Raw genomic sequence first — 26556 nt, 5'->3', positions numbered from 1 at the left:
TTTCAGTTTACCATGTAAAGTTACAAGTGAGCTCCACTTTCATATAACATAAATAGTACAAGCCGCAATAAATCTGATGACTTTTATTACCGTATTGATGATGATGATGCCTACTATCATATAATATATTTATAAAAATTACCAAGAAAAAAAAATCATATATTACTCGTGGAATTTTGCGTAAATATCCGTCCGCTTGAGTTGTTTTTTGCTGCATAATACAATTAAAAAAAAAAAAGTCATGCATTTCGCTGACCAGCTGGGGCCTACAGCCTGTACGTATATTCCATAGAACAGTAATTTTGGAGAGAAAAAATCAAAAAACAAAAAGAAGAAAAGAAAAATAATTCATATCGACAAACTTCCCTCTACTTTTTATATTTATTCCGACGATAAGAAATCAGATGACGGCCTCGTCTACACTCTCTCATTCACCCCACACTCTGTACCTACACGCAGCCCCCCTCCTCTCGCTTCCTCCCCCCCTTCTTCCTCTATCCTTCTTTCATTAACATTCAGCACTTCAATATCGCTACGCCCAGAATGCGACTGCTCCTCTTGCTTCTTCTTCTTCTCCATTTCAACCATTCCCTTGCTTCACGCTTCTCTGAGTATCGTGCCCTCCTCTCCTTCAAGGCTTCCATTTCCGATGACCCTCAATCTGCTCTTTCTTCCTGGAATTCCTCACCTGAGTATTGCACATGGTCCGGCGTCACCTGTGACTCCCGCCGACGCGTTTCTTCTCTCGACCTTGCCGGTCTCAACCTCTCCGGCACTCTCTCCAACGAACTTGCTCATCTTCCATTCCTCTCTAATCTCTCCCTCGCTGGTAACCAGTTCTCTGGAGGCCTCCCCCCGGGGATCTCTGCCATTGCTGGCCTTCGCTTCCTAAACCTTTCAAACAATGTCTTCAATGGCACTTTCCCTCCCGAATTTTCCCAGCTCAAGAATATTGAGGTCCTCGACCTGTACAACAATAACATGAGTGGATCCCTTCCGCGCGTGGTGACCCAGATGCCAAATCTCCGGCATTTGCATCTCGGGGGGAACTTCTTTTCGGGTCAGATCCCGCCGGAGTACGGAGGTTGGGAACATTTGGAATACTTGGCTGTTTCGGGTAACGAGCTGAATGGCACTATACCGCTGGAGATCGGAAACTTGACCAGCCTCCGGGAACTCTATATTGGATACTTCAACACTTACACCCGTGGCATACCGCCTGAGATTGGAAACTTGTCCAAACTCGTCAGATTCGACGCAGCGAACTGTGGACTGACTGGGGAGATACCACCGGAACTCGGGAAGCTTCAGAACCTCGATACTCTGTTTCTTCAAGTGAATGGACTTTCAGGTTCTCTGACACCAGAGCTTGGGAACCTGAAGAGCTTGAAATCCATGGACTTGTCCAATAATATGCTTACGGGTGAGATTCCGGAGAGCTTTGGTAAGCTCAAGAACCTAACGCTTTTGAACCTGTTCAGAAATAAACTTCACGGGGCCATTCCTGAGTTCGTTGGGGATTTGCCGGCGCTGGAGGTACTCCAGCTTTGGGAGAATAATTTCACTGGAATCATTCCTCAGGGTCTGGGAAAGAACAGGAGGCTTGTATTTGTCGATCTATCGTCAAACAAATTGACTGGGACTCTTCCTCCTGATATGTGCGCTGGCAATCGTCTTCAGACTTTGATTATCCTAGAAAACTTTCTCTTTGGTCCTATCCCTGAATCGCTTGGGAGATGCGAGTCATTAGCTAGGATTCGTATGGGAGAAAACTTTCTAAATGGATCAATACCAAAGGGCCTTTTCGGGCTTCCAAAACTCAGTCAGGTTGAGCTGCAGGACAATCTTCTCTCCGGGCAGTTTCCCCATCCTAGTTCTGTTTCTGTCAATCTTGGTCAGATCATTCTATCCAATAACGAGCTTTCTGGGCAGTTGCCCCCAACGATTGGGAACTTTTCCGGAATGCAGAAGCTTCTTCTCGATGGCAACAAATTCTCAGGTCAAATCCCTCCTGAGATTGGGAGGTTGCAGCAGCTATCAAAGATAGATTTTAGTCATAACAAATTCTCAGGCCCTATTGCGCCGGAAATGAGTCATTGCAAGCTGTTGACGTTTGTTGATCTGAGCCGCAATGAACTTACCGGTGACATTCCAACTGAGATCACTGGTATGCGAATACTGAATTACTTGAATCTTTCAAGAAACCATCTAGTTGGGAGCATTCCTGCATCAGTAGCCTCCATGCAAAGCTTGACGTCTGTTGATTTTTCATACAACAATCTCTCTGGCTTGGTTCCTGGTACCGGCCAGTTTAGCTATTTCAACTACACATCATTCCTGGGTAACTCCGACCTTTGTGGTCCGTATCTGGGTCCTTGCAAGGATGGGATTGCAAATGGCGCTCACCAGCCACACGTTAAAGGCCCGCTGTCTGCTTCTATGAAGCTCTTACTGGTGCTTGGGTTGCTCGTATGTTCCATTGCATTTGCAGTTGCGGCAATAATAAAAGCCCGCTCACTGAAGAAGGCCAGCGAAGCTCGTGCATTTAAATTGACTACTTTCCAACGCTTGGACTTCTCTGTTGATGATGTTTTAGATAGCCTGAAGGAGGATAACATCATAGGGAAAGGAGGTGCAGGCATTGTCTACAAAGGGACAATGCCCAATGGGGATCAGGTTGCTGTGAAAAGATTACCAGCTATGAGTAGAAGTTCTTCTCACGATCATGGGTTCAATGCAGAGATCCAGACGTTAGGGAGAATCCGACATAGACACATTGTAAGATTATTGGGTTTCTGTTCAAACAACGAAACAAATCTTTTGGTCTACGAATTCATGCCGAACGGAAGTCTAGGTGAAGTTCTTCATGGTAAGAAAGGGGGCCATTTGCTTTGGGACACTAGGTATAAGATTGCTGTGGAGGCTGCGAAGGGACTTTGCTATCTTCATCATGACTGTTCGCCACTTATAGTACACAGAGATGTAAAATCGAATAATATCCTTCTTGACTCCAGTTTTGAAGCACATGTTGCTGATTTCGGGCTTGCCAAGTTTCTTCAAGATTCAGGAACCTCCGAATGCATGTCGGCTATTGCTGGATCATATGGATACATAGCTCCAGGTACTGTTCAAACTTGGGGTAATTAATGAATTACTTGTTAATTTTTTTGGTCAAATTTCATTGTTCCATTCGTTTAATCCTGGATCCTTAATATTCGTTATGATTCTTTGACCGACCGTCATACAAAGTTGCTCCCTTGATTAAGAAGGCTATGCTGTCTGTCGTGAGGTTTTATGATATGACCTCTTGATTCGTGATTAGTCGCACTAAATTTGGCTGCTTCCAGCTTGGGCTTCCAAAGTAAATGTTTGGTAGCGTTGCAGGTAGATGGTTCATATGATGCTTGACCGGAGCCTTCCAATAGTCGAATAAATCATGGAATCATTTGAGATTCTCGTTAACGACCGAAAACAGTGACCTTGATTAGAAAAAATGTCAAAGAAAACGGAAGATCTCTGTTTTTTTTTTTTTGGGGGGGGTTATTTTACTAAATGATTTTTAGTGTCGGTGGTTTTATCTAGTTTGTGATTGAAGTTGAATGGTTGATTGCAGAGTATGCCTACACACTGAAAGTTGATGAGAAGAGCGATGTGTACAGCTTTGGAGTGGTGCTTTTAGAGCTTGTAACTGGCAGGAAACCAGTGGGAGAATTTGGTGATGGGGTGGACATTGTGCAATGGGTCAGGAAAATGACGGACTCAAAGAAGGAAGAAGTTGTAAAAGTTCTTGATCCTAGACTTTCATCTGTACCCCTTCAAGAGGTGGTGCATGTGTTTTATGTGGCCATGCTTTGTGTGGAAGAGCAGGCAGTGCAGAGACCAACCATGCGCGAAGTTGTTCAAATTCTAACGGAACTCCCGAAGTCTCCGGGCTCTAAACAGGGAGACCTTGCAATCACAGAATCATCTATGTCATCGGCAAACACTTCAGAGGCTTCAACCATGCAATCTAAAGAATTGAAGGATGAAACTCCTCAATCACCACCTGCTGATCTTCTCGGCATTTGAAAGTGGTCCTCTATGGCCTTGTCATTTGATGTGTTTGCTTCAGTTTTTCTTGGTGGGGTGGGTTTTCTTTTAAGTTCAGATTTTTAAATGCAAGGAGTTTTCTTCTGTTTTGTACAGTAGGGTTGGCGGGGTATTTTCGTAGTAGTCGTTGTCTTCATCATTTGCGTACTGGTCTTATATCCGAACTGTTACTTCTCTGACCCCCTGCCCCCTGGAACAGTGTAAAGCGGAATGTTTATCCCAAGAAAAGGGTATCAATGCAGAGTGTGACAATGGAAAACGCAATGAGCATTACCTGAGTCCCATTGAAAAATATGAGTGGATTGGCAATGAAAAATGTCTTTCCTGGCAGTCCCATTACGTCCGATCTGATTGGATAGGCTCGTAATGAGCATTAACTTCTCCAGTGCTTTGACAAGAACAGCAACTTAGAAAGCGCCTTGAATCTTTAAATTATATTTGAAAATAAGAAAATGATTGGATAAATGGCTGTGATTCACTAATTTATGCAGTAGGAGCAGGTGCAAAAGTAAAAGTCTACGATTTAACTGTTATGAATTATGATACGTGTGTGAACGTGGACCCTTGTGATTTGAAGTATAATTGCAGTATGCTGGCTGGCATAGGGATTATCCTAAAAGAAAGATTATAAAATTGGTTGGCCTATCAGAACAGGAAGGGCTAACGACGTAACCTATGCACGTGATTCCCACTGTACTACTGGCTACAAGATTTGTGGGTTGTTAAGAGTTAGTGAGTTGGGTCTTGGGGTCGTTGAAATTCTGCGCAACTTGCCATGTATGCGGAGCAGTCTAGCAGAGAGAGATTACGTTGATAATGGAATTATGAGAGTGGGTTGGTGCACATTAACTACGAGAAAAAGACGTCTGTGGATAAAAAATCAAGCAGCTTTGTGCCTTTTTCCCGATATCCTTAGCTCTTGGATTGAGTTACTAATCTCTGATTTAAAAGTTGATTCTTTTAGGCTCACCTCTCTTAAAGGTGCTTTTAATTTTAAAATGGGTAAACCTTAGAATAAGTCAAGCAGAGAGCCTGATTTTGCATCGCCACTGTAAGGACGATGGCCTGTTCATGGAATCTACTGGGCCATTCATCGTGGGAAAAAGGTTCCCACCATTGATCGGTTTCTAAATTAGATCCAGATGCGGACAATTAATTTGAGTCCTGTCCCTTGTGGATGAGAAGGGAATCTCCTTTGCGTCTCGTCTACTTTTGATACTCCTTTATTTTTGAAAAATTCGATCGCTTGGCTTCTTTTCTTTTCAGTTCTCTTTTCAGATGTCATACAAAAGTTCCATAGATTTTCGTTTTACGTACTCAAACTCCTTTAAATGTGACATGCTGTTTCGCGGTTGGTGGGGCAGTAAAATGCCGTGTATGAACATCAGATTTAGTAAGGCATTAATATTGGAGTTTTGAAAATTTTTTCAGACATCCATGGCAGTATATGCCTATGCCCCATTAGACTATCATATATACCGAGATTTCCGAAGTATAGATTTTCTGATTCTTTCCGATTCATTAATTCAATGTTTGAACATGGGATTCTCCAGAGAAACTCGGGAGAGCACACCAAACACACAACAAAAATCTGGTATTTTTGTTTTTTTTGGGGGGGGGGGGACCTTGCCTATGTGGATAAATAAATATAAAAAGAGATTCAATTATCACGCTAGTTCAGAAGAAAAAATAAAGATCGAGCACAGGAACGAATAAAAAAATGAAAAGAGAAAGGTAAAGGCGGGATCACGATAAAGTGATTTGGTTTCCAAAAAAACAAATAACTTTACGTAGACGGAAGAAAAGAAGGGTAGACGGTTGAAAAATTTACCCATTTTTTTTGTCTGATGCGCGGCAGGGAGATGTGTTGGCTTGTGCTGTTTTTCCTTCATTGAAATATTTGTTCAGCTGACAGGCTTAGACCTTGCTTTTACTATTTGCGTTTGGGACGGATCACCTTTAGGTCCCATGGATCGTTGAAAAGACAGAGCAGAGCGCACTACAGGATTGTTGAAGACGCTAATCCCTTTATGATACGTCTCCATGCTTCTGCTGCTCTTAGGGCTTTAGGCAGGTAGGCTTCACGTAATCAAAAATATTCTCACTTCACTTGTAATGCATTGGCGTGAAGAAGGCTGCCAGCTAAAGGTGAATGTTGGAGTGGGTAATGGAAAGAAGTACTATAAGAATTATCCTGAGGTACCATAAAAGATTCTAATTGAAAAGAATATAAAGATAATTGGAGAGTTGGAGTTAGAAATTTTGTTAAAGAAACGAATGGACTGATTACTTCAGGTGGCATCGCACATGGGGCAAAAACAAAGTTGAAAGGGTTGGATTGGATGATGTCCGGACTCTGCTTTGACTCATTTATTGTTGCTGATGCAGAGTCATTATATTACAGCTCCGCAGATTGATTCCCTTACCCCACCCCCTTTCTCACTTCTTCTGGGGGCGACTTCTCGTTTGTACATGCTACACTTTAATTCCTACCCAATGTCCCCCTTTTTTTCTTTTTGACCGAACTACCCAATGTCCCCGTTAACCTATCCAAGTAGAATCCAAATAATGAAAAGAACACATTGTTTGGATTAAGGGATAATGTGCTTAAATACATTGAAACCATTAATAAATGAGCAGCTAGTACTTTTTTTAATTTTTGATTTATATGTCTTAAAAGTTTTAACTCTGCCTATATAGTATAGTCGGTCCCAAGCCCGAATAAAGAGGAAGGTTGTGTTAGACCCTCAATAGCCAATATAAAAATTCGTTGAATCTTATGAACATAGATCAACGAAGTAATTATACTACTCCTAGGTCGTTGCCCAGAAGTAACGCGTTGTATGACTCAAGTACAGTGAGAAGTGAGCTAGAGCTGCTGCATCGTCGTCCGGATGTAGTGTTAAATAAGCATGGGCTACCGTACTCTTTTGGATGAAGGCGACTAAAGAAGTTAGTTTATGAGAGCAAGATTCAATTTGGCACTTAGAATATTAGGACTTTGAATGAGAAATCTATGGAGGTAGTAGTAGTAATGAGGGACAAAAGGATTAATATCTTGTGTCTCTAAGAAGCTAAATGGGCTAGAGAAGTTTCCACAGAATTTGGAGAGTATAAACTTTGGTACACAGGGAAAGTGAGTGCAAAGAATAGTATTAGTATCATCATTGATGGAACTTGAAAAAAGAATGTTGTGGAGGTTAAAAGGTTTGAGGACAGAATAATATCATTAAAAGTAATTGTTGAAAAGGATATGATCAATATCATTAGTGCCTATGCATCTCAGGTTGGGGCATAAGCACACCTTAAAGATAAGTTTTGAGAAGATATGGAGGGGTTGGTTCAAAGCATACCACTTGAATAAAAAAATTTATTGGTGGGGATCTTAACGGACATGTCAGCAAGGAAGTAGGACAATTTGTTAGGGCTCATGGAGGTTTTGGTTTTGAGAAGCTTAACAATGGAGGATAATCTATTCTTGACTTTTCTCTTGCATACAATTTCAAGATTGTCAACACTTATTTTAAAAAGCGAGAGGAGCATTTAATCATGTACAAGAGTGGGGCATCAAAATCAAAAATTAATTTCTTTTGGGTTAAGAACCGAGACAGAAGACTGTGTACTAATTACAAAGTGATTCCTAAGGATGAGATGACTGCCCAACATAGAGTACTTATCATTGATGTGCATTTTAAGAGTATCAGATAAAAGTATTATCAAGTAGTAAACCCAGGGTCAAGTGATAGCAGTTAAAGGGTGAGAAGCGGGAGTTTTTCAAAAGGAAGGGATTTGGGAGTTGTAGGAAAATGTGAACATTATGTGGGAAGAGATGGCTATGAGGGTTCGTATGGTTGCTAAAACAATTTTGAGAGAATCCAGAGGTCATGGTCAGAGAGATAAGGAGACTTGGTGGTGGGATAAGAGTGTTCAAGAGAAAGTCAAACAGAAAAGAGATTGTTTTAAGGCCATACATTTGTGTAATAGTATAGAAAACTGGGAAAAGTATCGTTTGGCTAAAAAAGAGACACAAAGAGTAGTGAGCAAAGCACGTACTAAAGCTTATGAGAAGTTTTATGAGGAGCTAGGAACAAAGGCAGGGGAAAGAAATATTTACAAGATTACGAAATAAAGAGAGGGAAAAAGAGAGATCTGGATCAAGTGCAGAGTATAAAGGATGAAGATGGTAAAGTTCTAGTTACTGATGGGGACATTAAGGACAGATGGGAGGCTTACTTTTATAAGTTGTTTAATGAAGAAAGCGAATGTGTGACTTAGAACTTACAGGACTTACTAATTAGCGAAGATTATTAGAATTTGGCATTTTACTGCCAGATTTGCATCGGATAAGTTAAGGAAATTATCAAGAAAATGGAAAATGGTAAATTCGTTGGGTCTAATAGTATTCTTATTGAAGTTTGTAAACATTTAGGCGAGGAGGGTGAATTGTGGCTAACCAAGCTTTTTAATGAAATTTTACGCTCCAAGAATAGCCAGATGAATGGAGGAAAAGCATTCTAGTTCTTATTTACAAGAATAAAGGAGATATTCAAAACTGTGCGAACTACAAAGGGATAAAACTTATGAGTCATATAATGAAGTTGTGGAAAAAAGTGATTGAATATAGTTGAGGTTGGAGACCTCTATTTTGGAGAACTAATTTGGATTTATGCCGAGGATATCCATAACTGAAGCAATCTATTTACTAAGAAGGTTAATAAAAAGATATAGGAGTAAAAGAAAGGATTTACATATGGTTTTTATTAACTTGGAAGAAGTTTATGATCGTGTGTCAAGAGAAGTACTTTAGAAGGCTTTGAAAAAGAAAGGTGTATGGGTTGCTTATATCAAAGCCATACAAGATATGTATGATGGGGTAACTACTAGTGTAAGAACGCCTAGAGGTGAGACAAAGGATTTTTCCATTAAGATTGGCCTATATCAGAGATCTTCTTTGAGTCCTTACTTGTTTTATATTGTTCTAAATATTCTAAACGAGCTTATTTAAGAAAGAATCCCCAGGTGCATGCTTTTCGCGGATGACATAGTCCTCATGGCGAAATCAAAAGAAGAGATTAACTCTAGATTGGAGTTATGGAGAAGGACTTTGGAGTCAAAAGATTTTCGTTTGAGTAAGAACAAAATAGAATATGCGCATTGCAATTTTGGAGGGAGGCAAGGCAATGATGATCTGGAGGTGAAGATAGAGGATCAAATCATTCTTTAAGTATCAAAGTTTAAATACTTAGGATCTATTATACATGAGAATGATGAAATTGATGGAGACGTTTATCATAGAATACAAGCTGGATGGTTAAAGTGGAAGAAGGTTACCGGAGTTATTTGCGATAAGAAGGTACCTAAGAAGCTTAAAAAAATTTTATCAGACTGTTATAAGACCAGCTATGTTGTATAGTAGTAAATGTTGGGTGATAAAAGGAAAACAAGAGCACAAAGTTAGGGTAGTAGAAATGAGGATGTTGAGATGGATGTGCGGTCATACAAAAAAAAAAGATTTGAAATGAAAATACGAGAGCAAGAGTCGGTGTGCCGCCTATTCAAAAGAAAATTGTTGAACATTACTTAAGGTGGTTTTGAATATGTGCAGAGAAGGCTATTGGAGGCTCCAATGAGGAGGATAGATTAAACAGTATGGAGTCCCATAAAAAGAGGCAGAAGAAGATCGAGAAGAATGCTCAATGAGGTCATTGAATGAGACCTCTTGGTTAACAATATATCTCATGACTAGGTTGTTGACAGAGCACAATGGAGTCGTGTGATTCATGTAGCCGACTCCACCCAATGGGATAAGGCTTGTTGTTGTTGTTGTTGTTATTGAATGCCTTAAAAGTTTTATTTCATAGTATTTCTGGTTTGAACCGTTATTCATCGTTAAGTTTGACCATTAAAAATACCGGTCAAACCGTATAATTTGACAGTCAAATTTAACGGAGGATAATGGCCAAGGTATTAATGCTATTAAACTAAACTTTCAAGACATAAAAAAGCTAAAATAAAAAATAAAATTAATAAGGTTATGTATCATTAAAATAAAAGAAGAAACAGTTGGGGGTGGGGACACGTTGGAGGGGAACGGAAAGAGAAACAGAGGAGAATGAGTAGCAGAAACATATGTGGAATAGTGAAGCATCTAAGAGGGCCATCATGGAGTTACGTGCGCAAGCGCAAATTCGCAATGTATAAAGACGAATTAACGCACTTTGGGTCTATTGTCTCACCAGGAAGGATTGTGTGACTTTACAATCCCTGAATTTCAAGATATCAACACAAAATTTAGGACCTTTTACTCACATCGGATTCAACCAACTTGTCTTTATTCATGCCGCAGTTAAAACTTTTTGAAAGCTAAGTTGGGAAATTGAAGAATAAACAGGAAAACAAATATTCAGTGAAAAAAAAATTACATTTGAACTTCTAGTATTTTCAATTTAGGTCGCATGCCTTTTAACTGGGCTCTTCAAGATTTCTTACTTATATGTGAAAAAAATAAATAAAAATAATTGTAATTCAACTTCAACTATTTTCAACTTGCATGTGACTACGAACATTTTGGCTCACTAGCTTATTTTCTTGATAATTTTTAATCGACATTTTTAAATTTCAGACTCCGTTATTATCACTCTTTCTTCTTACGGAGCCCTAGATATAGGCCCACCATATTGGCTATTGAAACACCTATGGAAATTTCAAGTTGCATAAAAATACTTTTAAAAAGTAATTTCAGACTCAACCAAACGCGTTTATTACATATATCCATAAGATGTTCATTTAAAAATTTATTCTGATCGATTCAATAATAAATGAGCCCAGGTCTAGACAAAAGTATTGCATTTTAAAAATAACAATAATAATTAAATTGGTGGCAGAGAGCATCTTTTTGTCGGAAACAAAGGAGGTATGAACATGAAAGATCGAGGAATCGAAATATCATGGGGAGAAAACAGAGAGGAAAAGAAAGAAAATAGAAAGCCATAAATCATGGAGATGATGCAGGGGTGGCGTTCATGCCTGCTTCAATCATTTGCAATGCATGTAAAGATATGCAGGACAAAAAAACTATTTATATTTTAGAATGAACTAGCATAAAGATAAAATATCTGGCCAAAAACACAAAGATAAAATATTATTTTCTAAGTGTTCAGTATTTTTGTGCCTTAAACAAATCATAAAAATAAAATATATTAATAGACAACAATTCTAATGATACAATAAATACTACTAGGTACCCTCATTTTTTTTAATATAAAATAAGGGTTAGGTGGCAAATTGGCAATAGAAAATTTTTCATAAATGTTTTTTTAATTTTTGGATGTCCGCATGCAAGTTTTAAAGACAGCGCAATGTTAAAAGAATATTGTGCCAAGTAAAAGTTAATGACTCGTTTTATGCAGGAATGAATGGCGGGCAGTAGCCCACGTTCGTTCAAGAACGATGTGAACGTGAACATATTTTTTTTCCTTTGGCTGTGTGCTGTGTTTGAGCTTAGGTTTCACCTACCTACCATACAACGCGAACGCAAATTTTTGTTTTTTTTTTAAGAGCCTAATTGGTGGAGGATAACGAGTTTGTCCGCTATGGCGTCGCTTTTTATGTCCTGTTTGTTGTTACATCATCATCGCCTCCAAAACAGCTGCCTCAATTCACCCCAAAACATATTTCCCTTCACAATTTTCTGATACAATCATCACTTTACTGTGTCACTCAAATATAGAGCATAAAACAAATGTCTCAAGTCAGACAAGTGAGCATCATTTTGAGATGCAGTAGAAAACATGTTCACTTCATGCGTGCATTACCTGTTGTCACATGCGCTTGCCAACCCCAATCAATTTATTACTCCAATGTGCTTGAAAGTCTCACACATTACTAACCAACAGTACGATTGTTACAATTGTCAAACTCCCTTCATTTCTATTTATAAATTACCCTTCATTATTTTATACAAAACTTCTAGTTAAAATTAAATGTTCTTGACATTATGTCATCTTTTAAGAAACATTCTCAATTACACCCAATGAATCATAACACCAACTTACTTATTTCTTTAAATCCCTTTCTACCATAATTACGAATGTTCATATTGAGGGTACATTAAAAATGAATATTAATTGCTTCTAATTTTGTCGAATGACTCGTAAGTAAGAACGTAAAACTTTTAAAAAGTGAAGAGTATTCATATTGATCGCAGCACCCTCCTTACTTTTCTGTGGCCAAAATTACATTTCAACACCCCCGGCGGCAACAAATTATGGGCCCAGCTTAAGTAAAATTGATCTAAGGCGGCATGACAATAGCCCAAACAATAGCTTGCCGTGGACCCGGCAGAAAGCCCCGTAATTGGAACGTTAATGGCACTTGTGCCGCTTGCTGGTGGAGTGGCACACTGGCACCGATGAGCTTCTTTTTACTTTTTGGCTATTTTACTATTAGAGGCGATCATAAGACAAGTGACACAGATGAGTTGTGAAATCAAAGGAGCACACTAATGTTCATAAATTAGACCCCTACAAGGAAATGGGCTTCCGTGCCCAAGCCCATATACATGATAAGAAAAAGAATAAGAAGGCATTTTATTGATGATTGGATCCCAACAGAGAACCTGTATGTAATAAAACACGGATTCATCAACTCATCATTTTCTGATAAACGAAATTCCCTTCTCAATGCTCGCCCCCAACTCTTTCTTCGCCTTTTCCAGACCCTTCCTGTTCAAGGTCAGCGTAGATAAATCTTGATATTTAACCTATATAAATGATTATATAATTATTATTCCCAAATAAGACAAACAGTTAACCTTAACATACCTTTCATACTCATTCAAGGGACCCAGGGGTAAGATTTCCTCGATTCCTTCACGGCTCAGTCTCACTTTTGATGCGAAGAATGGGAGCTCAGTTATCTACAATGGTCATTGTCAGGTCATACGAACTATATGAATCAAAAAGCAGCACTTTACTACCCAATATAAAAACTCCAAGTTGCGAACGTAAAGAAAGGCCAGATTGAGAGAGGAAAGAAACATGGCAACTCAGGGACACACTCTTGGCATAACAGTCTTAACAGTCCTTCATATACAGATGCATACCTGTGAGTCAACAAATGCACATTGAATGATGCCAGCTTCTCCTTTCATGCCACGAAGACACGCATCTGCGAACTTAGCAGCAGCATAAGCCTGCATTTTATTGCATATCGGGTAACGTCATCACTATTATGTAAAGTGGAAACTAACAATCGATAGTCCCCAAGGTTGAGTGCTCATTTCACTTCATATCTTTAAATTTGTTCTCTTTGGGTTTGTTTAGATATGACAAAACACTTTTTCCTTATACCTTTGAAAAACAATGAGTTTTTCTTTCCTCAAACCATTACTAGCCAGGTAGATCTAAACGTGGAGCTGAGATAATTTCAGAGGCGAATCTGTTTACTCTGAAAATTCAGGGAGTATAGCTAAATGAGTTTATTAATTCCGGGCTAATTTGTTGACATACTCTCAACAGGGGAAAAATCAAGCAATGTAACATTTAAATTTTTTTTAAGGAAAAAAAACACGAACCATTGATAGCGTCGCAGAGCCAGCTCCAGCTTTTGCCTCAACAACTTCTGTTCCACCGTTTTGTATGCGATCAGTCAAGTAGTCAATTTCTTTTTGGGTGAAAGAGCTACCAGGCTTCACCTGAAAGTCATGTAACCCTGTTAGCTAATAATATGGTTTACTACACTAGAGTCTTTAAGTTAATAAAAAAGTGAGGGCCCAAAGTTTTACACTTCACAACTGAAATTGCTACTGGTGGCAGACCTGAGAAAGAAGAGGTAAAATTGTGACCCCTGCATGTCCCCCAACAACTGGGACGTCCACATCCCTCGGATCAAGGCCCAAGACTTCAGCCTGCAGTTTATCCAGAGGAGGAGCAGATGGACGTCAAATTTATACTTTAGATTAATGATCGCAAAACAAACTACAAAACAGTAACATAGTGGTAAACATAATAACTAGGAGTAAATTTTTCTTTCATTTTGAGAAATGAATTCATTATCTAAATCATTACTGAAAGAGCATATGCTAAATCCAAGATCATTAGGACAGCCATACCACAAATGTGTTGGCTCTAACAACATCAAGCATTGTAACGCCCATAAGTCTCTTGGGATCATAAATGCCCGCTCTTTTGAAAACTTCGGCTGCAATTGGAACTGTGGAGTTAACAGGATTACTTATCAAGTTGACGATCGCTTTTGGACAAAACTTAGCGATAGCTTCACAGAGAGTTTTAACAATTCCAGCATTTATATTGAAAAGATCATCTCTTGTCATCCCAGGTTTGCGAGGAACACCAGCCGGAATGATTACCAAGTCCATGCCTATAAGGGCATCCTCCAGCTGCGTCTGCCCCAAAAACCCCCGCACCTATATAATATACCAAAGTTTCTTGTTATTTAAGCAGGCTGTACGGAAAGGATTAAAAATCAAAAGTACCCATCTTCTCCAATCCTTGGATATCCGGGAATCTCATTAGAACAAGTCGAATGACAAAACTTAGAAACAGAGTTACAAATTTGTGATTAGCATGTACATCTGAGCTTTGTTAATTATCCTAACCAAATTTGGCAGAACTAGTGCGATCTCCCAAATTAGTTTAAAGCCAAGATCGACCCTCAGACAAATTTAAAGTATATTCGGAGCAGAATGAACAGAAGAGGACGGACATAATCCAAAAGAAGGAAGAACTAACTTACCACAGCACCAGTGTCCATGTGACTAATATCAGCAGTAACGCCGGGGGTATTGACGACATCATAGAGATGGAGAACAGAAACCAATGGGTTCATCTTCATCAACAGGGACAGAGGTTGGCCAATGCCTCCTGCAGCTCCCAGAATGGCCACTTTGAACCCATGTGCTCCGCCTGTCGCCCGGCAATTCACCGGACTCAAATTCGACGAAGCATCCTCCCCCATCTACATTTTCCGTCATTACATAGACAAAGTATTCAAATCACCAGCTGATTCGGAAAAAAAGGGGGAAAAATTAATGGAAAAATGATCTCTCTCTCGGATAGAAGAGAAATTGATAACGGCTTTCGATTCTGATGAGTAAAGATAAAAGAGAACCTGGAAAGATGGAGAGAAAAGATGCGCGGAGATTCTGGCGATCCGTCGGTTGGCATCTGAAATTGGTCGCATACTCTTTCCAGAATTATGGAGTTGTGATTAAATCCTGAAACACTGCTTTTGTTGCTGCCCCTTCTTTTTTGAATGTGATCTGTTTTCCTCGAATGTAGGCTGTCTCTCCCCGTCGAAGCTTGCTTCGGTATTGATCTCTTTAACAAGCTTTGCACATACCGCCTTTTTTTTATTTTTTATTACTGCTTCCCTCTTATTAATATAATAATTAACTAACTAATTTAAATAAATTAATTATTTATAATTAAAAAATATTGTCTTTCTTACCATTTTTTATTAATTAATTATATTAGTTAAAATTATTATAAGAACTATCTTAAAAAAATAAATAATTATAAAAGCTATAATTTTTACTAATTTTTATATATTAAAAAGAAGAAGAAGAAGGGAGGTAGTATTTTTTAAGGCAAGACGATTAGATGATGAGGACGTCATCTGCTGCGGGGATCGGAAAGCGTGGAAAATTTGAAGTTGGTCTTATCTGAACCCTCCACGCTTCATTTCTCTCCTTCCTTCACGTGGATCACCATCATCAATTCACCATTTCTTTCATGCAAATCACACCTGGTTTGTACAAGCGGGGTATTACTGATTTACCTCAAATAAAAAGTCATATATTTAATTATAAAAATCAGTTTTCTCTTTTACAATTGAAATGAATCTACAGTAATGAAAATTTTATTTGATGCAACAATCCAAAAAAACATTAGTTGGCCAAAAAAACAGTCAAAAAAGACATTTTTATTAATTATGAAAATAGTTAAAAACATATTGATGTTGAATGTAGTGAAATAAAATATTTTAAGAAAATCATCAATAATCCTAACTCCGTGTTCAATGGGCAACAGAAGGAAGGATCTCTCTGCGGACAAAGAAAACCCATGGGCTGGGCCATAAAAAACTTAGGGAGAGTCTTGTGTTTGGTGCGAGGCTCAATAAGACTCACTGAGTCCCCCCAGTCTGAAAATATGGCTCCTAGTGGACCTTGCTTCCGTTTTTGGCCCATCTTGTGTCTTGGATCCACATTCAACAGCCCATCCAATCAGGAAGTGAGTCTGCTGTAGAATTTAAGGCAAGGACTAAGTATAAACTTGCCAAAACTACTCACTGGGTCTAATAGAATGGGTCAGTTTCTTATAATGTGGTAAATCAAATTTCAAGTTCCTATTGGGAGAGATAGCCACTGCTCATATTTAGCGTTCTATAATGTTTCAAACAGGATTGTCTCCAATAAAAAAATACGCGTGTCTAGCAAAAAATAATAATAATAAAACCTGCCAAAAATAAAGATTTTAATGAACTTTTTTACTTACATCATGTACTGTGGAATTTAGTCTTCCACTGTCAAGTCATGATGGGCATCAGCACTGGGGTTACCATAATGGTGGCACGCCGCTGCACATCAAAGCCATTGCCATGCCATGTTCACTGGTCTGCTTTTTTAGGGAGATATACTCCACGAAACTGGCAAGCTCAGCAAATTTCAACTGAGCAGTTGAAAGTCATCATCAAGACAGCAACTAGCCCACTAGAGAGCCGCGATCATGGCTCTTGCTTCATTCTAACCTAAAGTTACGCCCACAGTATCCCTGATCTGCCCTCTCATCGCAAAGGGACAATGACATTTTCTGCATAATCAAACGCCATCTGTTTCTCAAAGGGCCAAAAAGAAAAGGAAAAACAGATTCAGTGGGATTCCTTCGAGATGGAGCAACCTACATCTGCTTTTGATGTTTTATTCATGTTCATGAATGCTTGGCTTACAAGGGAAGCGATTCCGCGCGCCTTTGGTTAAAGCTGCGGTTCTCTTGCGGGAATGCAAAAGAAAAAGATGAAACTGGCGATTAAACTGCAATTGTTGAGTGCGGTTGGATTGTATGTGAGACTCTCGTTCTTTAATAACTCGTGCAATTAATCAAACATTTGCCGAAGGATTAGACGTCACTACCTTGATTGAGGCGCGGCGATTAGGTGGCGGCTTCCGGATCCTGGGTCTGTATGTTCTTTGATTCGGATTCAATGCCTCTTGTTCAAAAACAGAAATCCATACCTTTCAATGGGGCACAGTCGAATCCCCGTCAAATAACAATGAAAATATGAAAACTCTACCCCTCGTCTGTGGGTGCAGTTGCTGAAGAAATCAGACTCTCTCACTAAAAGGAGATGGTTCAATCATAGGTGTCATATCCTTAGATATTGGATGAGCCTGACTCTTTTCCTAAAATTTTTGTATAAAAAAAAAATCAGAAAACCCTATTTGATGCCAAAAATAGTAAGTGTCTGGTTGCTCGTGGGTGATACTTTTTTGAAAAAATATTAAAGTTTTTTCGAAATGTACTATGAATAATATTTATTGTTTCAAGATTATCCGATGAAAAACTTCAAAAATTTATGTTTGTGTTTTCCTAAAAGAAAACTGACTTCTCTTATATTTGTATAGTAATTACTAGCATACAGCGAGAAAGATTTCAGTCTTGAATAATTATGAGAATTTTTTAAATGTGACTAGTATTTCATATCTCATGTGATGATGTAAAGGCCAAAAAAAAATTGATACAGGAACAAAAAGAAGAAGCTGAACATATAAAAGAGATTGAACTGAGCACTTGTTGGCTTAACAAACCTTTGACAATTAAATTGAATATTGGCTTGACTATCAAAGAATGTCATTGCAGTATAGAGACTGTTAATTTATCTTCAATGAAACAAAAGTACAACCAGCTCAATAGTCCTGGTTAATTATTTTATACCAATAATCTTGATTAAATTTAAATATGGATGTCCAAGCCTTCTGCAACAACGTATTTTCTTCGCTGGAATAGGAAGATATGTGATTATAACAGTAGCTTAGCAAAAGGTAAGAAATGTTCTAATTGACAATATAAACCCAATAACTATAATATTTCACAGCTTCAATTGGCTTTAATCATTAAGTAATCAGCAAAAGGTGCAATTAAATTGAGGTATGATATTATTTGTTGCGCTTAATGCTTTGATTATCCCACGCCAAAAATGGAACAAAACGGCTTCGAATAAAATCATTAGTTATTTTTCCTAAAATCACATTTTTTGACCCCCCGCCCCCCAAATATTTATTGGGTTGGAATTGATTTAGGAATTGTTTGATTTTCTGGGGAGTGCTTTTGCACTTTCACGGCAAGTTAAAATAAAAATTTTGACATACTTATTTTATATATTATAAAATCACTATTAAAAGTATAACTCGTCCAAGACATTTTGTTAATACTGCACGGGAATTCAACAATGCTGGCAACTTTACACGTGAACGGAAGTAGAAAGGAGTAAAAATTAAAAACCGCGGGGGCAAAGCTGGTAATTGGAGAAATCAATTTTCATCCTCCCTTGCCTCACCGGCACTGCTATAAAAGCGCCCAGCTTCTCGGATTCACACTCGCACATCTCCACCGGAGAGGCGTCTTAATAAACGGCCTTCTCTGAATCCTTTCCTTTCCTCTTTTTCTTCTTATTCAGTTTCGTGAACCTCTGCCAAAATGAGGGAGTGCATTTCCATTCACATCGGCCAAGCCGGCATTCAGGTCGGAAACGCCTGCTGGGAGCTTTATTGCCTCGAGCATGGCATTCAGGTATTTCCCTCTTTTTCTTAATTAATTCTCTGATCAGCATTTTCCATTCTGCATTTCTATTCTTTGTTTCAAATCTCTCCAATCTCCATGCATCATCATTTTGATTAATTTGGTTCATCCATCAATCCATCCATACATATATGTATATGCTTTCGAGATCATGCCATTACAAATATCTCGGCAGTCCCTAACAATTTATACTCTTTGAAGATTTGTTATCGAATATATGGCAGATGTCCATGTATTTGCCGCTATGTGGTTATGTCTATGATTTTAGATTTTCTTGTTCGTTTAATTTCATTTTATTGTACCACCTTCCGACCAAATGCAATTGGTTATTGGTTAATGTGATGTTTGAATTGCTTGGTAGCCCTTATATGACCTTTCTCAAGCGAAAAAGAACTAGTCACCCCCTGATTTTCTCATCCTGTATTTTACTGGCGCTTTTTAGGCTGATGGCCAGATGCCAAGTGATAAGACCATAGGTGGAGGCGATGACGCATTCAACACCTTCTTCAGTGAAACTGGAGCTGGCATGTACCTCGTGCAGTTTTTGTAGATCTTGAGCCTACCGTTATTGATGAAGTTAGGACGGGGACATATCGCCAACTATTCCACCCTGAGCAACTAATTAGTGGCAAGGAGGACGCAGCTAACAACTTTGCCCGTGGACACTATACCAGTACCAATTCTTTCATTTTAAGAGTTTTTCTCTTTAGTTGTCTATCTGTAGAATATCAGATTCTTACATTGCTTCCTTTTTTTTTCAGTTGGAAAAGAGATTGTTGATCTTTGCTTAGATCGTATCAGAAAGCTTGCAGACAACTGCACTGGACTCCAAGGTTTCCTGGTTTTCAACGCTGTGGGTGGAGGCACTGGTTCTGGTCTCGGTTCCCTTCTGTTGGAGCGTCTCTCGGTGGACTATGGCAAGAAGTCAAGCTCGGTTTCACTGTCTATCCTTCTCCACAAGTTTCAACCTCTGTTGTAGAGCCCTATAACAGTGTTCTTTCCACCCACTCCCTTTTGGAGCACACTGATGTTGCTGTGCTGCTTGACAATGAAGCCATATATGATATTTGCAGGCGTTCACTTGACATTGAGCGACCAACCTACACCAACCTCAACCGCTTGGTTTCCCAGGTGTGTTATTCATGTAGTTGGAGCTAATTTCGCAATATCTCATGAGTTATCACATGAGACTAAGCTAACTTCTTTATTGATGTGTGGCCAGGTCATATCATCGCTGACGGCTTCCTTGAGGTTTGACGGTGCCTTGAACGTTGATGTCACAGAATTTCAGACTAATCTGGTTCCTTATCCCAGGATTCACTTCATGCTTTCATCATATGCTCCCGTGATTTCAGCAGAGAAAGCATATCATGAACAGTTGTCAGTTGCAGAAATCACAAATAGCGCATTTGAGCCGTCATCCATGATGGCCAAGTGTGATCCCCGCCATGGCAAATACATGGCTTGCTGTCTGATGTACAGAGGGGACGTGGTCCCTAAAGATGTGAACGCAGCTGTGGCAACCATCAAGACCAAGCGCACCATCCAATTTGTTGACTGGTGCCCTACTGGATTCAAGTGCGGTATCAATTACCAGCCTCCTACTGTTGTTCCCGGGGGTGATCTTGCCAAGGTTCAGAGAGCCGTCTGCATGATTTCAAACTCCACTAGTGTTGCTGAGGTTTTCTCTCGCATTGATCACAAATTTGATCTCATGTATGCCAAGAGGGCATTTGTACACTGGTACGTTGGCGAGGGGATGGAAGAAGGTGAGTTCTCCGAGGCTCGTGAAGACCTTGCTGCCCTGGAGAAGGACTACGAGGAGGTCGGTGCGGAAGCTGCGGAAGGTGAAGAAGGCGATGAGGGAGACGAGTATTGATTACAAAATTCTACCTTCAGTCTATCATCGTTTTATGGTCTAGTGTTTTTTCAAATGGCGCCGGTCGCTGATATGTATTTTCCCTGTTTTCTCTCTCTAGTTGCTGCCATTGGCCTACCATCTGTTATACAGTATGGAGCTTGAACTCTTTCATTACTAATGCCTCGCGATTTGTTGTCTAAAGCGGGAGTTCATTATACAGCAATTACAAATTGAACTTGGGTTCCACAAAATTTATAAGCCCCGTTCCACATGCTTTGGATCTAGAAAGGAAAGGCCCGAGTACGTTACGAAAGCTTAAATCACCACGATGTCAACTGGGAAAACGAATGTAATGCAAACCGTACAGGCAATGCACAGCGTCATTGACCAAAATAAACATTGCATAGCTAAAAGACATCACAGTGGCTACAGGGGAGCCATGTAGGAAGTTGAATCTTGAAGAGCACAATATAATTCAAAGATGTTGACTCTGACTGCATCCTTCAATAGGCGTAGTCCCCACTGCCCCTTTTGACCTTTTTGCGTGCTGCCGCGGAATTACTACAGAATACTAATTGAAAGGCATGTTTTTCATGCTTGTCTGATTTCGTGTTTAATTCCTTTCCCCCCGTGGGGTGTGGGGAATAGAGAAACGCACAGAACGCGAAGGCACAGAGATTTCACAATAGCTTTGGGCGTAACGCCGCATCTTACAGCCGAATCTTCGTTTGCCCAATCGGACTAAATCAAATAAGACTTGTACGTAAAATTTTGAGCGAACAATGGCCAATGATTCAAACTATTGCATTTATTAACCTCAGAATCCTGTTCTTCCTCTACAGAAAATTAAACAAATATATATAAAATTCATTAGCTGTTTCCTTGCCTCTCGAGAAATACGTTTCAAAATATTGATAAAGAAAGACCCATAATTTATTATCAAATATGGACTTACCCATTCCCATTATTGTTTTCAATTTAATTGCTTCTCTGAATTTAAAAAAAAATGACGTTCCTTCCATTTCATTAATTTTCTTCATAAGGAGGCAGGAGGTGTAATCGATTTCATGCTTTATACCCCATTGAAATAGCCCTCTTATTATGCAGATTTAAAGATTTCAAAATTAAAGTTAGATGTCACAAAAAATGGAATTATATCATATGGAAAATCTAAATTGCCTTTTTTTCTTCCCCAGAATTATAGTGACCTTCTATCTATTCACAATTCAGCCTTTTGATTACCCATCTAAAAACGGTTTACTTGATTAAACTTTTTCTTCTTCGAATTCCACACCCCCGGAGCGGGAAGAAAGAAAAAAGAAAAGGAGAATTACATTGGTCTACTTGTGTTTATAACTGTCTCCCCCAGATTTTTTCTTCTTTCTAGTTTCGAGAGTTCACCAGTATGCATTATTCTCACAATCATACAGCTATGATAGACATGATCTCTTCATCTCCAAGCTTATCGCAAGGCCCCATGATGATAACTTGTCGAAAATCACTTGTTATCTTAAAAAAGGAACGTTCCTCTCACCTTCGTGCTTTCAACAGAGGAATTTTTGACGGATGTCCAACTTCATCGTTTTCTCAAATCATAATATCAACCCTGACTGTCAAATATATCTCTAGAAATTCATATTCAAACTTGCTATTTAAAAAGTCTATGCTTTGCAGAAAATTTGACGCCCGTGGAAGACGTACGTAGACGTACAGCAGTTCTCATGTATAAGAAGGACTTGTAGACGTATAAAATGGTTGCAGAAGACAGGGGAAGTACGAGAGCGTTGTGGCAGCACTGTATAATTAAAGTTTTTTCAATTTAAATTAAAAAGTATACGGCCAAAGTATAATTTAATTAATCATGTCTGTAGTACTTTCTAAGTCCGTTGTGCCTCCGTGCGTAACTACGGGCAGGCAGCCACTATAGGAACACACCACAACAATAATAACAAAATCATTGCAAGCAATGTTTCTTTTTTCTTTTTTTAATATGTGAGAGAACCATAGTATTAGTCCCTTTCATTGGAATGAGCTCCTATTAGTGTTATCACTTGAATTGTACAAATAGATAGACAAAACTGTAAGTGATCGTGTTGATGAGTATTTTATTAATTATGAGCCCACCCAATTAAAGTCAATATGAGAACAGCCAGACATGAGATATCAGGTTAAGAGGAATGAAAAGATTTACAAGTGTGAGACAGCAAATATGTGGCAAATAGTAAATGAATTAACGCGGTTTTAAGGAATATGTGTGTGTCTGTGTCTGTGTAAAGAAGCGATATATACGCAGCCAATTAAAAATGAAACACAGCAGATTAACTGGCAGATAGCATGTGAGAGGAAACTTCTAAAACCGTGGCCCCACGGAAAGGGGCAAATATATAATTCCATGTCATGTCAATGCAACTTGGCATAATATATGGAAATTAGACTTGAAGACCCTCCAATCCCTTAATACCTAGGGAGCGGTTATTGAAAATAAATTTGAGAAAAATATATATGGGATTAATCAATGCGTTAATCGCACTGTTTTACCTTGAAGAATTAATTAACATCCACAACTTGTTGCACAGAGAAGGATGATTATTATTTTATTTTTGAGCATTATTAGAAAATCACAGGGGATGATAAAAGGGAGATGAAAGCAGAAGATGCCAATGGGAGAATAGCACGTGAGTGGTAACGCCCGACGACGGGCCAATCCTTGAGAATACGCGAACAGCATGCTATGCTATTCTCATATTCCTCGAGAGTCAAACGTTCTCCCTCCCTCTCTCTCTCTATCTCTCTCTATATCTCTCCACAACTGCGCTTGCGGAAAAGATCGCAATCTCCACCCAACCGACTTCTTCGCTCCCAAAACAATCTTCACTACGTAACGCCATGACCCACTAAGAAATTGAATCCCCAGAATTTAGTCACTCCTCCCCAATTCTCAAAACCTCAGTTTTCCCGTCATATCTCATCCTTGGTATTCTTTGTTGGCCGGAGGCCCTGCTTCATCATGGCGACCGCGATAGCTACCTCCGGAGACGCCTTCGGCACCAGGACTAATAATCGTCCCCAACAGAATAACCGGCCGAGACCAAAGCGAATATGCTTTTCATTTGCTGCATATGCCAAGACTCTCATACAACATCTCAAGTCCTCCAATATAGCCGTGGAGGAAGGCCTTTCCGACTCCGAGATTTCACACCTTGAGTCCTCCCTCAACTTCTGTTTTCCACCGGACCTCCGCTCTATACTCCAGCTGGGTCTGCCGACGTCCCCGGGCTTCCCCAACTGGCGTTCCTCCTCTGCTCAGCAGCTCCAAGTCCTGCTGAACCTCCCCGTATTTTCTCTGTTGCGACGGGTCTCGAAGAACAACTTCTGGCACTCTTCTTGGGGGACTCGGCCTCGGGACAGAGGCACGGCTCTGGATTATGCGCGCCGATTCTTGGAGGAGGCGCCCCGCCCTGGTCCCAATTTACCGGCATTGCTACATAGCATCGTCTCCGAATTTAGCGGGGAACCCTGTGTTCTGCGTGGATCACGAGGAGACGTTCGGCTGCTGAGCAACGACGTGTCCGGGTTCTTCGGAGAGGCGGGGCTTTGGACGGAGAATGGGAATGGGACGAGCCGGTGTGGGCGGCAACGACGGCGAGGAGGTGGAGTTTTGGTCGGAGGTGGCGGAAACGAGCAGGGAGTGGTGGCGGAGCGGGGCGACGGAGGGAGTGGGGAAGTGTTTGGAAGGCGCGTGCTGCCGATTGAGGGAGGGGGGGTGGAGGGAGGAGGAGATTCGGGAGATGATGAAGGGTGGGGAGGATGAGGTGGAGGGAGGTGGGCCCCCGGAAGACCAAGGGGACGTGGCGCTGCACGTGAGATTATGGTCGCGGAGGTTGCTGCGTGCGGGATGGAGCAGGGACGATGTGGTGTACTCTCTGGGCGCAGCCTTGTGAGAATGAAAGGAAAATCAACTTCAAAATCCCCCCTTTTTTCTCCACCTACTACATTTTCATTTCTTCCCCTCATTACTCATGCTGTTGGTAATACTCTTGTTGTATATAAAGGTAGGCGTAGGGAATTAAATTAGAGAGAAATAAAGGGAGGTGGACTTTTTTGGTAAACAACTTTGGTGCAGAGCAATGGAGGCGTATGTACATCGATCTCCCATTCGGATGAAGCTTGTTGTTTAGGGTGTTTTGGAAGAAGAAACAAAACCGAGCGGAGACATCGCGGACCCACAGGAGAGTAAGTCAATAGCCACAAAAATGTATTATTATATTATATGATGATATGCACAGCGTCCACCACAAGGCAGGATTTTTGGCTAGCATGGTTGGTTTGTTGCATGCTGAGATTTTGGGCTGCGTTGATATTATGGGACAAGGCGACAGCCGAGTGAATATGCCTTTTTTTTCTCCAACCACACTAATCTTATTTCCTCCATTTTCTAACCCTTTGCTGTTGCTGTTCTTCTCTTCCTGACTTTTCATTTAGCCCTCTCCTTTTGTCTCTTACATCGCCGTTCACATTTATACAAGCAGAATTTTTATTTTGTTTTCTTCTAGGGCTTGCTGCAGAATTCTGAGAGAACATTCTGTGGATTTTCAACGTCTCTCTGCACTTATTTCTGTGCGCATGTATATAGCATATCTCTACATCCTTTCACAACAGTACTGTGCATATATTCTTACCCCATATTACAAATAATCATAAACATATATATATTAAAGTCATATCATGTGACATCGTATCCCCATGATTTGAAGATTGAGAAAAAATTTAGAACAGATCGACCTCCGTCTATGAAAAATAAATCAACATACATTTAGGAAAAATATATTCGACAAACTATGTAGTCTTACGTACTATTACCTAATATTATATCAAATTTAAATAACAAGGAATAAATCTATGTCCGGGCAATTTCTCAATTTTTATAATATGGATTCCGTATAATTAAATTGAGAAGGACTAACACGTATGATATCAATATTTAGCATCGCTTTCTTTTTATTAATTAAAGTTAATACTCACTGAAAAAAAGGGATGGGGGAGGAAGGATTGGTGATTCATCGTAGTAGGATCCACCGATCCACATGTCCTTTATTCCATTTTAGATCCTACACGACTTTTATTCCTTGTTAAGTTATAGTGAAAATAATAATAAAAACGACAGATAAGAAGAGAAAGGTCGTGAGAACTGAGAAGCCGCGGAAATATCACTTTTTTTTTTTTCCCCCGAGCAGATAAATATAACAGTTGATTGCCCAATAGTCTCATGAATCCCGCGGGCGTTAAGACCTATCTAGTTTGATAAGCTACCAGGGTGTATATATTGGATTTTTACAAGTAATTCACAGTGTATGAAATAAGTTTGCGGGGAAAAAGTTATCTCAGCTTGTCTAAAAAAAAAATGTTTAGGAGAAGCTAAAACAAGTGTCCATTATAGTAATCTTCATTAGATTTTACTGCAACTTGGCGTTGCCCGTGATTTCATTAAAAGTATGCCCAATAATGATCGGTGTAGCCTTTCTCATGCTCGTCTTTTGCTTTCCCCTTCTCTAACATGATTTTAAGCGTATGGCAATCAAAATAAAAAATAAATATCAAATTTCTAAAATTCATATGAAAATGCACCGATCCCCAGATGGGCTCCTCATAGCTTAGAAGAGTTTGTTGTGCATAAGCCCGGGTAAAAACATGCTGCTACTATGTCATAAAATAAAACATCATTGGTTTAATACAACTTTTTCTCCTTTTTATTTGCTTAGATGCATTATTAATGAACCTGCAAATGCAGTA

At 39.6% G+C, this 26556-nt stretch overlaps 3 protein-coding genes and 1 pseudogene across 3 annotated transcripts; 3 read left to right on the top strand and 1 right to left on the bottom strand.

Moving 5' to 3' along the window:
* Positions 1 to 412: 412 nt before the first annotated feature.
* Positions 413 to 4419, top strand: LOC114722390 (leucine-rich repeat receptor-like serine/threonine-protein kinase BAM1). The gene is made up of 2 exons (XM_028908420.1): positions 413 to 3121; positions 3614 to 4419. The coding sequence occupies exons 1-2, from the start codon at positions 544 to 546 to the stop codon at positions 4066 to 4068; spliced, it is 3033 nt and encodes a 1010-aa protein (XP_028764253.1). The 5' UTR covers positions 413 to 543; the 3' UTR covers positions 4069 to 4419.
* An 8086-nt stretch (positions 4420 to 12505) lies between these two features.
* On the bottom strand, positions 12506 to 15415 carry LOC114722392 (malate dehydrogenase, glyoxysomal). Its single transcript, XM_028908421.1, has 8 exons — positions 15220 to 15415; positions 14845 to 15066; positions 14201 to 14515; positions 13907 to 13996; positions 13664 to 13783; positions 13193 to 13282; positions 12912 to 13006; positions 12506 to 12812 (listed from the first exon to the last, which is right to left on the bottom strand). The coding sequence occupies exons 1-8, from the start codon at positions 15289 to 15291 to the stop codon at positions 12740 to 12742; spliced, it is 1077 nt and encodes a 358-aa protein (XP_028764254.1). The 5' UTR covers positions 15292 to 15415; the 3' UTR covers positions 12506 to 12739.
* Positions 15416 to 18719: 3304 nt separating this feature from the next.
* Positions 18720 to 20981, top strand: LOC114722429 (tubulin alpha-1 chain-like; annotated as a pseudogene).
* A 3390-nt stretch (positions 20982 to 24371) lies between these two features.
* On the top strand, positions 24372 to 25014 carry LOC114722414 (uncharacterized). Its single transcript, XM_028908447.1, has 2 exons — positions 24372 to 24703; positions 24819 to 25014. Exons 1-2 carry the CDS (start codon positions 24372 to 24374, stop codon positions 24820 to 24822), a joined length of 336 nt encoding a protein of 111 aa, XP_028764280.1. The 3' UTR covers positions 24823 to 25014.
* The last annotated feature ends 1542 nt before the right edge of the window (positions 25015 to 26556 follow it).

The sequence above is a fragment of the Neltuma alba genome, unplaced genomic scaffold (genome assembly GCF_004799145.2).
Source record: "Neltuma alba isolate B1F8T4 unplaced genomic scaffold, ASM479914v2 tig00012092_pilon, whole genome shotgun sequence".
Lineage (NCBI taxonomy): Eukaryota > Viridiplantae > Streptophyta > Magnoliopsida > Fabales > Fabaceae > Neltuma > Neltuma alba.
This window is presented reverse-complemented; position numbering and strand designations above follow the sequence as displayed.

Excerpts from the sequence above, each read along its gene's own strand:
- LOC114722390 (XM_028908420.1), top strand. The coding sequence starts at position 544 with ATGCGACTGCTCCTCTTGCTTCTTCTTCTTCTCCATTTCAACCATTCC. Across the intron at positions 3,122-3,613 it reads ATATGGATACATAGCTCCAG|AGTATGCCTACACACTGAAA; the intron begins GTACTGTTCAAA and ends GGTTGATTGCAG.
- LOC114722392 (XM_028908421.1), bottom strand. The coding sequence starts at position 15,291 with ATGCGACCAATTTCAGATGCCAACCGACGGATCGCCAGAATCTCCGCG. Across the intron at positions 14,516-14,844 it reads ACATGGACACTGGTGCTGTG|GTGCGGGGGTTTTTGGGGCA; the intron begins GTAAGTTAGTTC and ends TATATTATATAG. Across the intron at positions 13,283-13,663 it reads GCTCTGCGACGCTATCAATG|GCTTATGCTGCTGCTAAGTT; the intron begins GTTCGTGTTTTT and ends AATAAAATGCAG.
- LOC114722414 (XM_028908447.1), top strand. The coding sequence starts at position 24,372 with ATGGGAATGGGACGAGCCGGTGTGGGCGGCAACGACGGCGAGGAGGTG.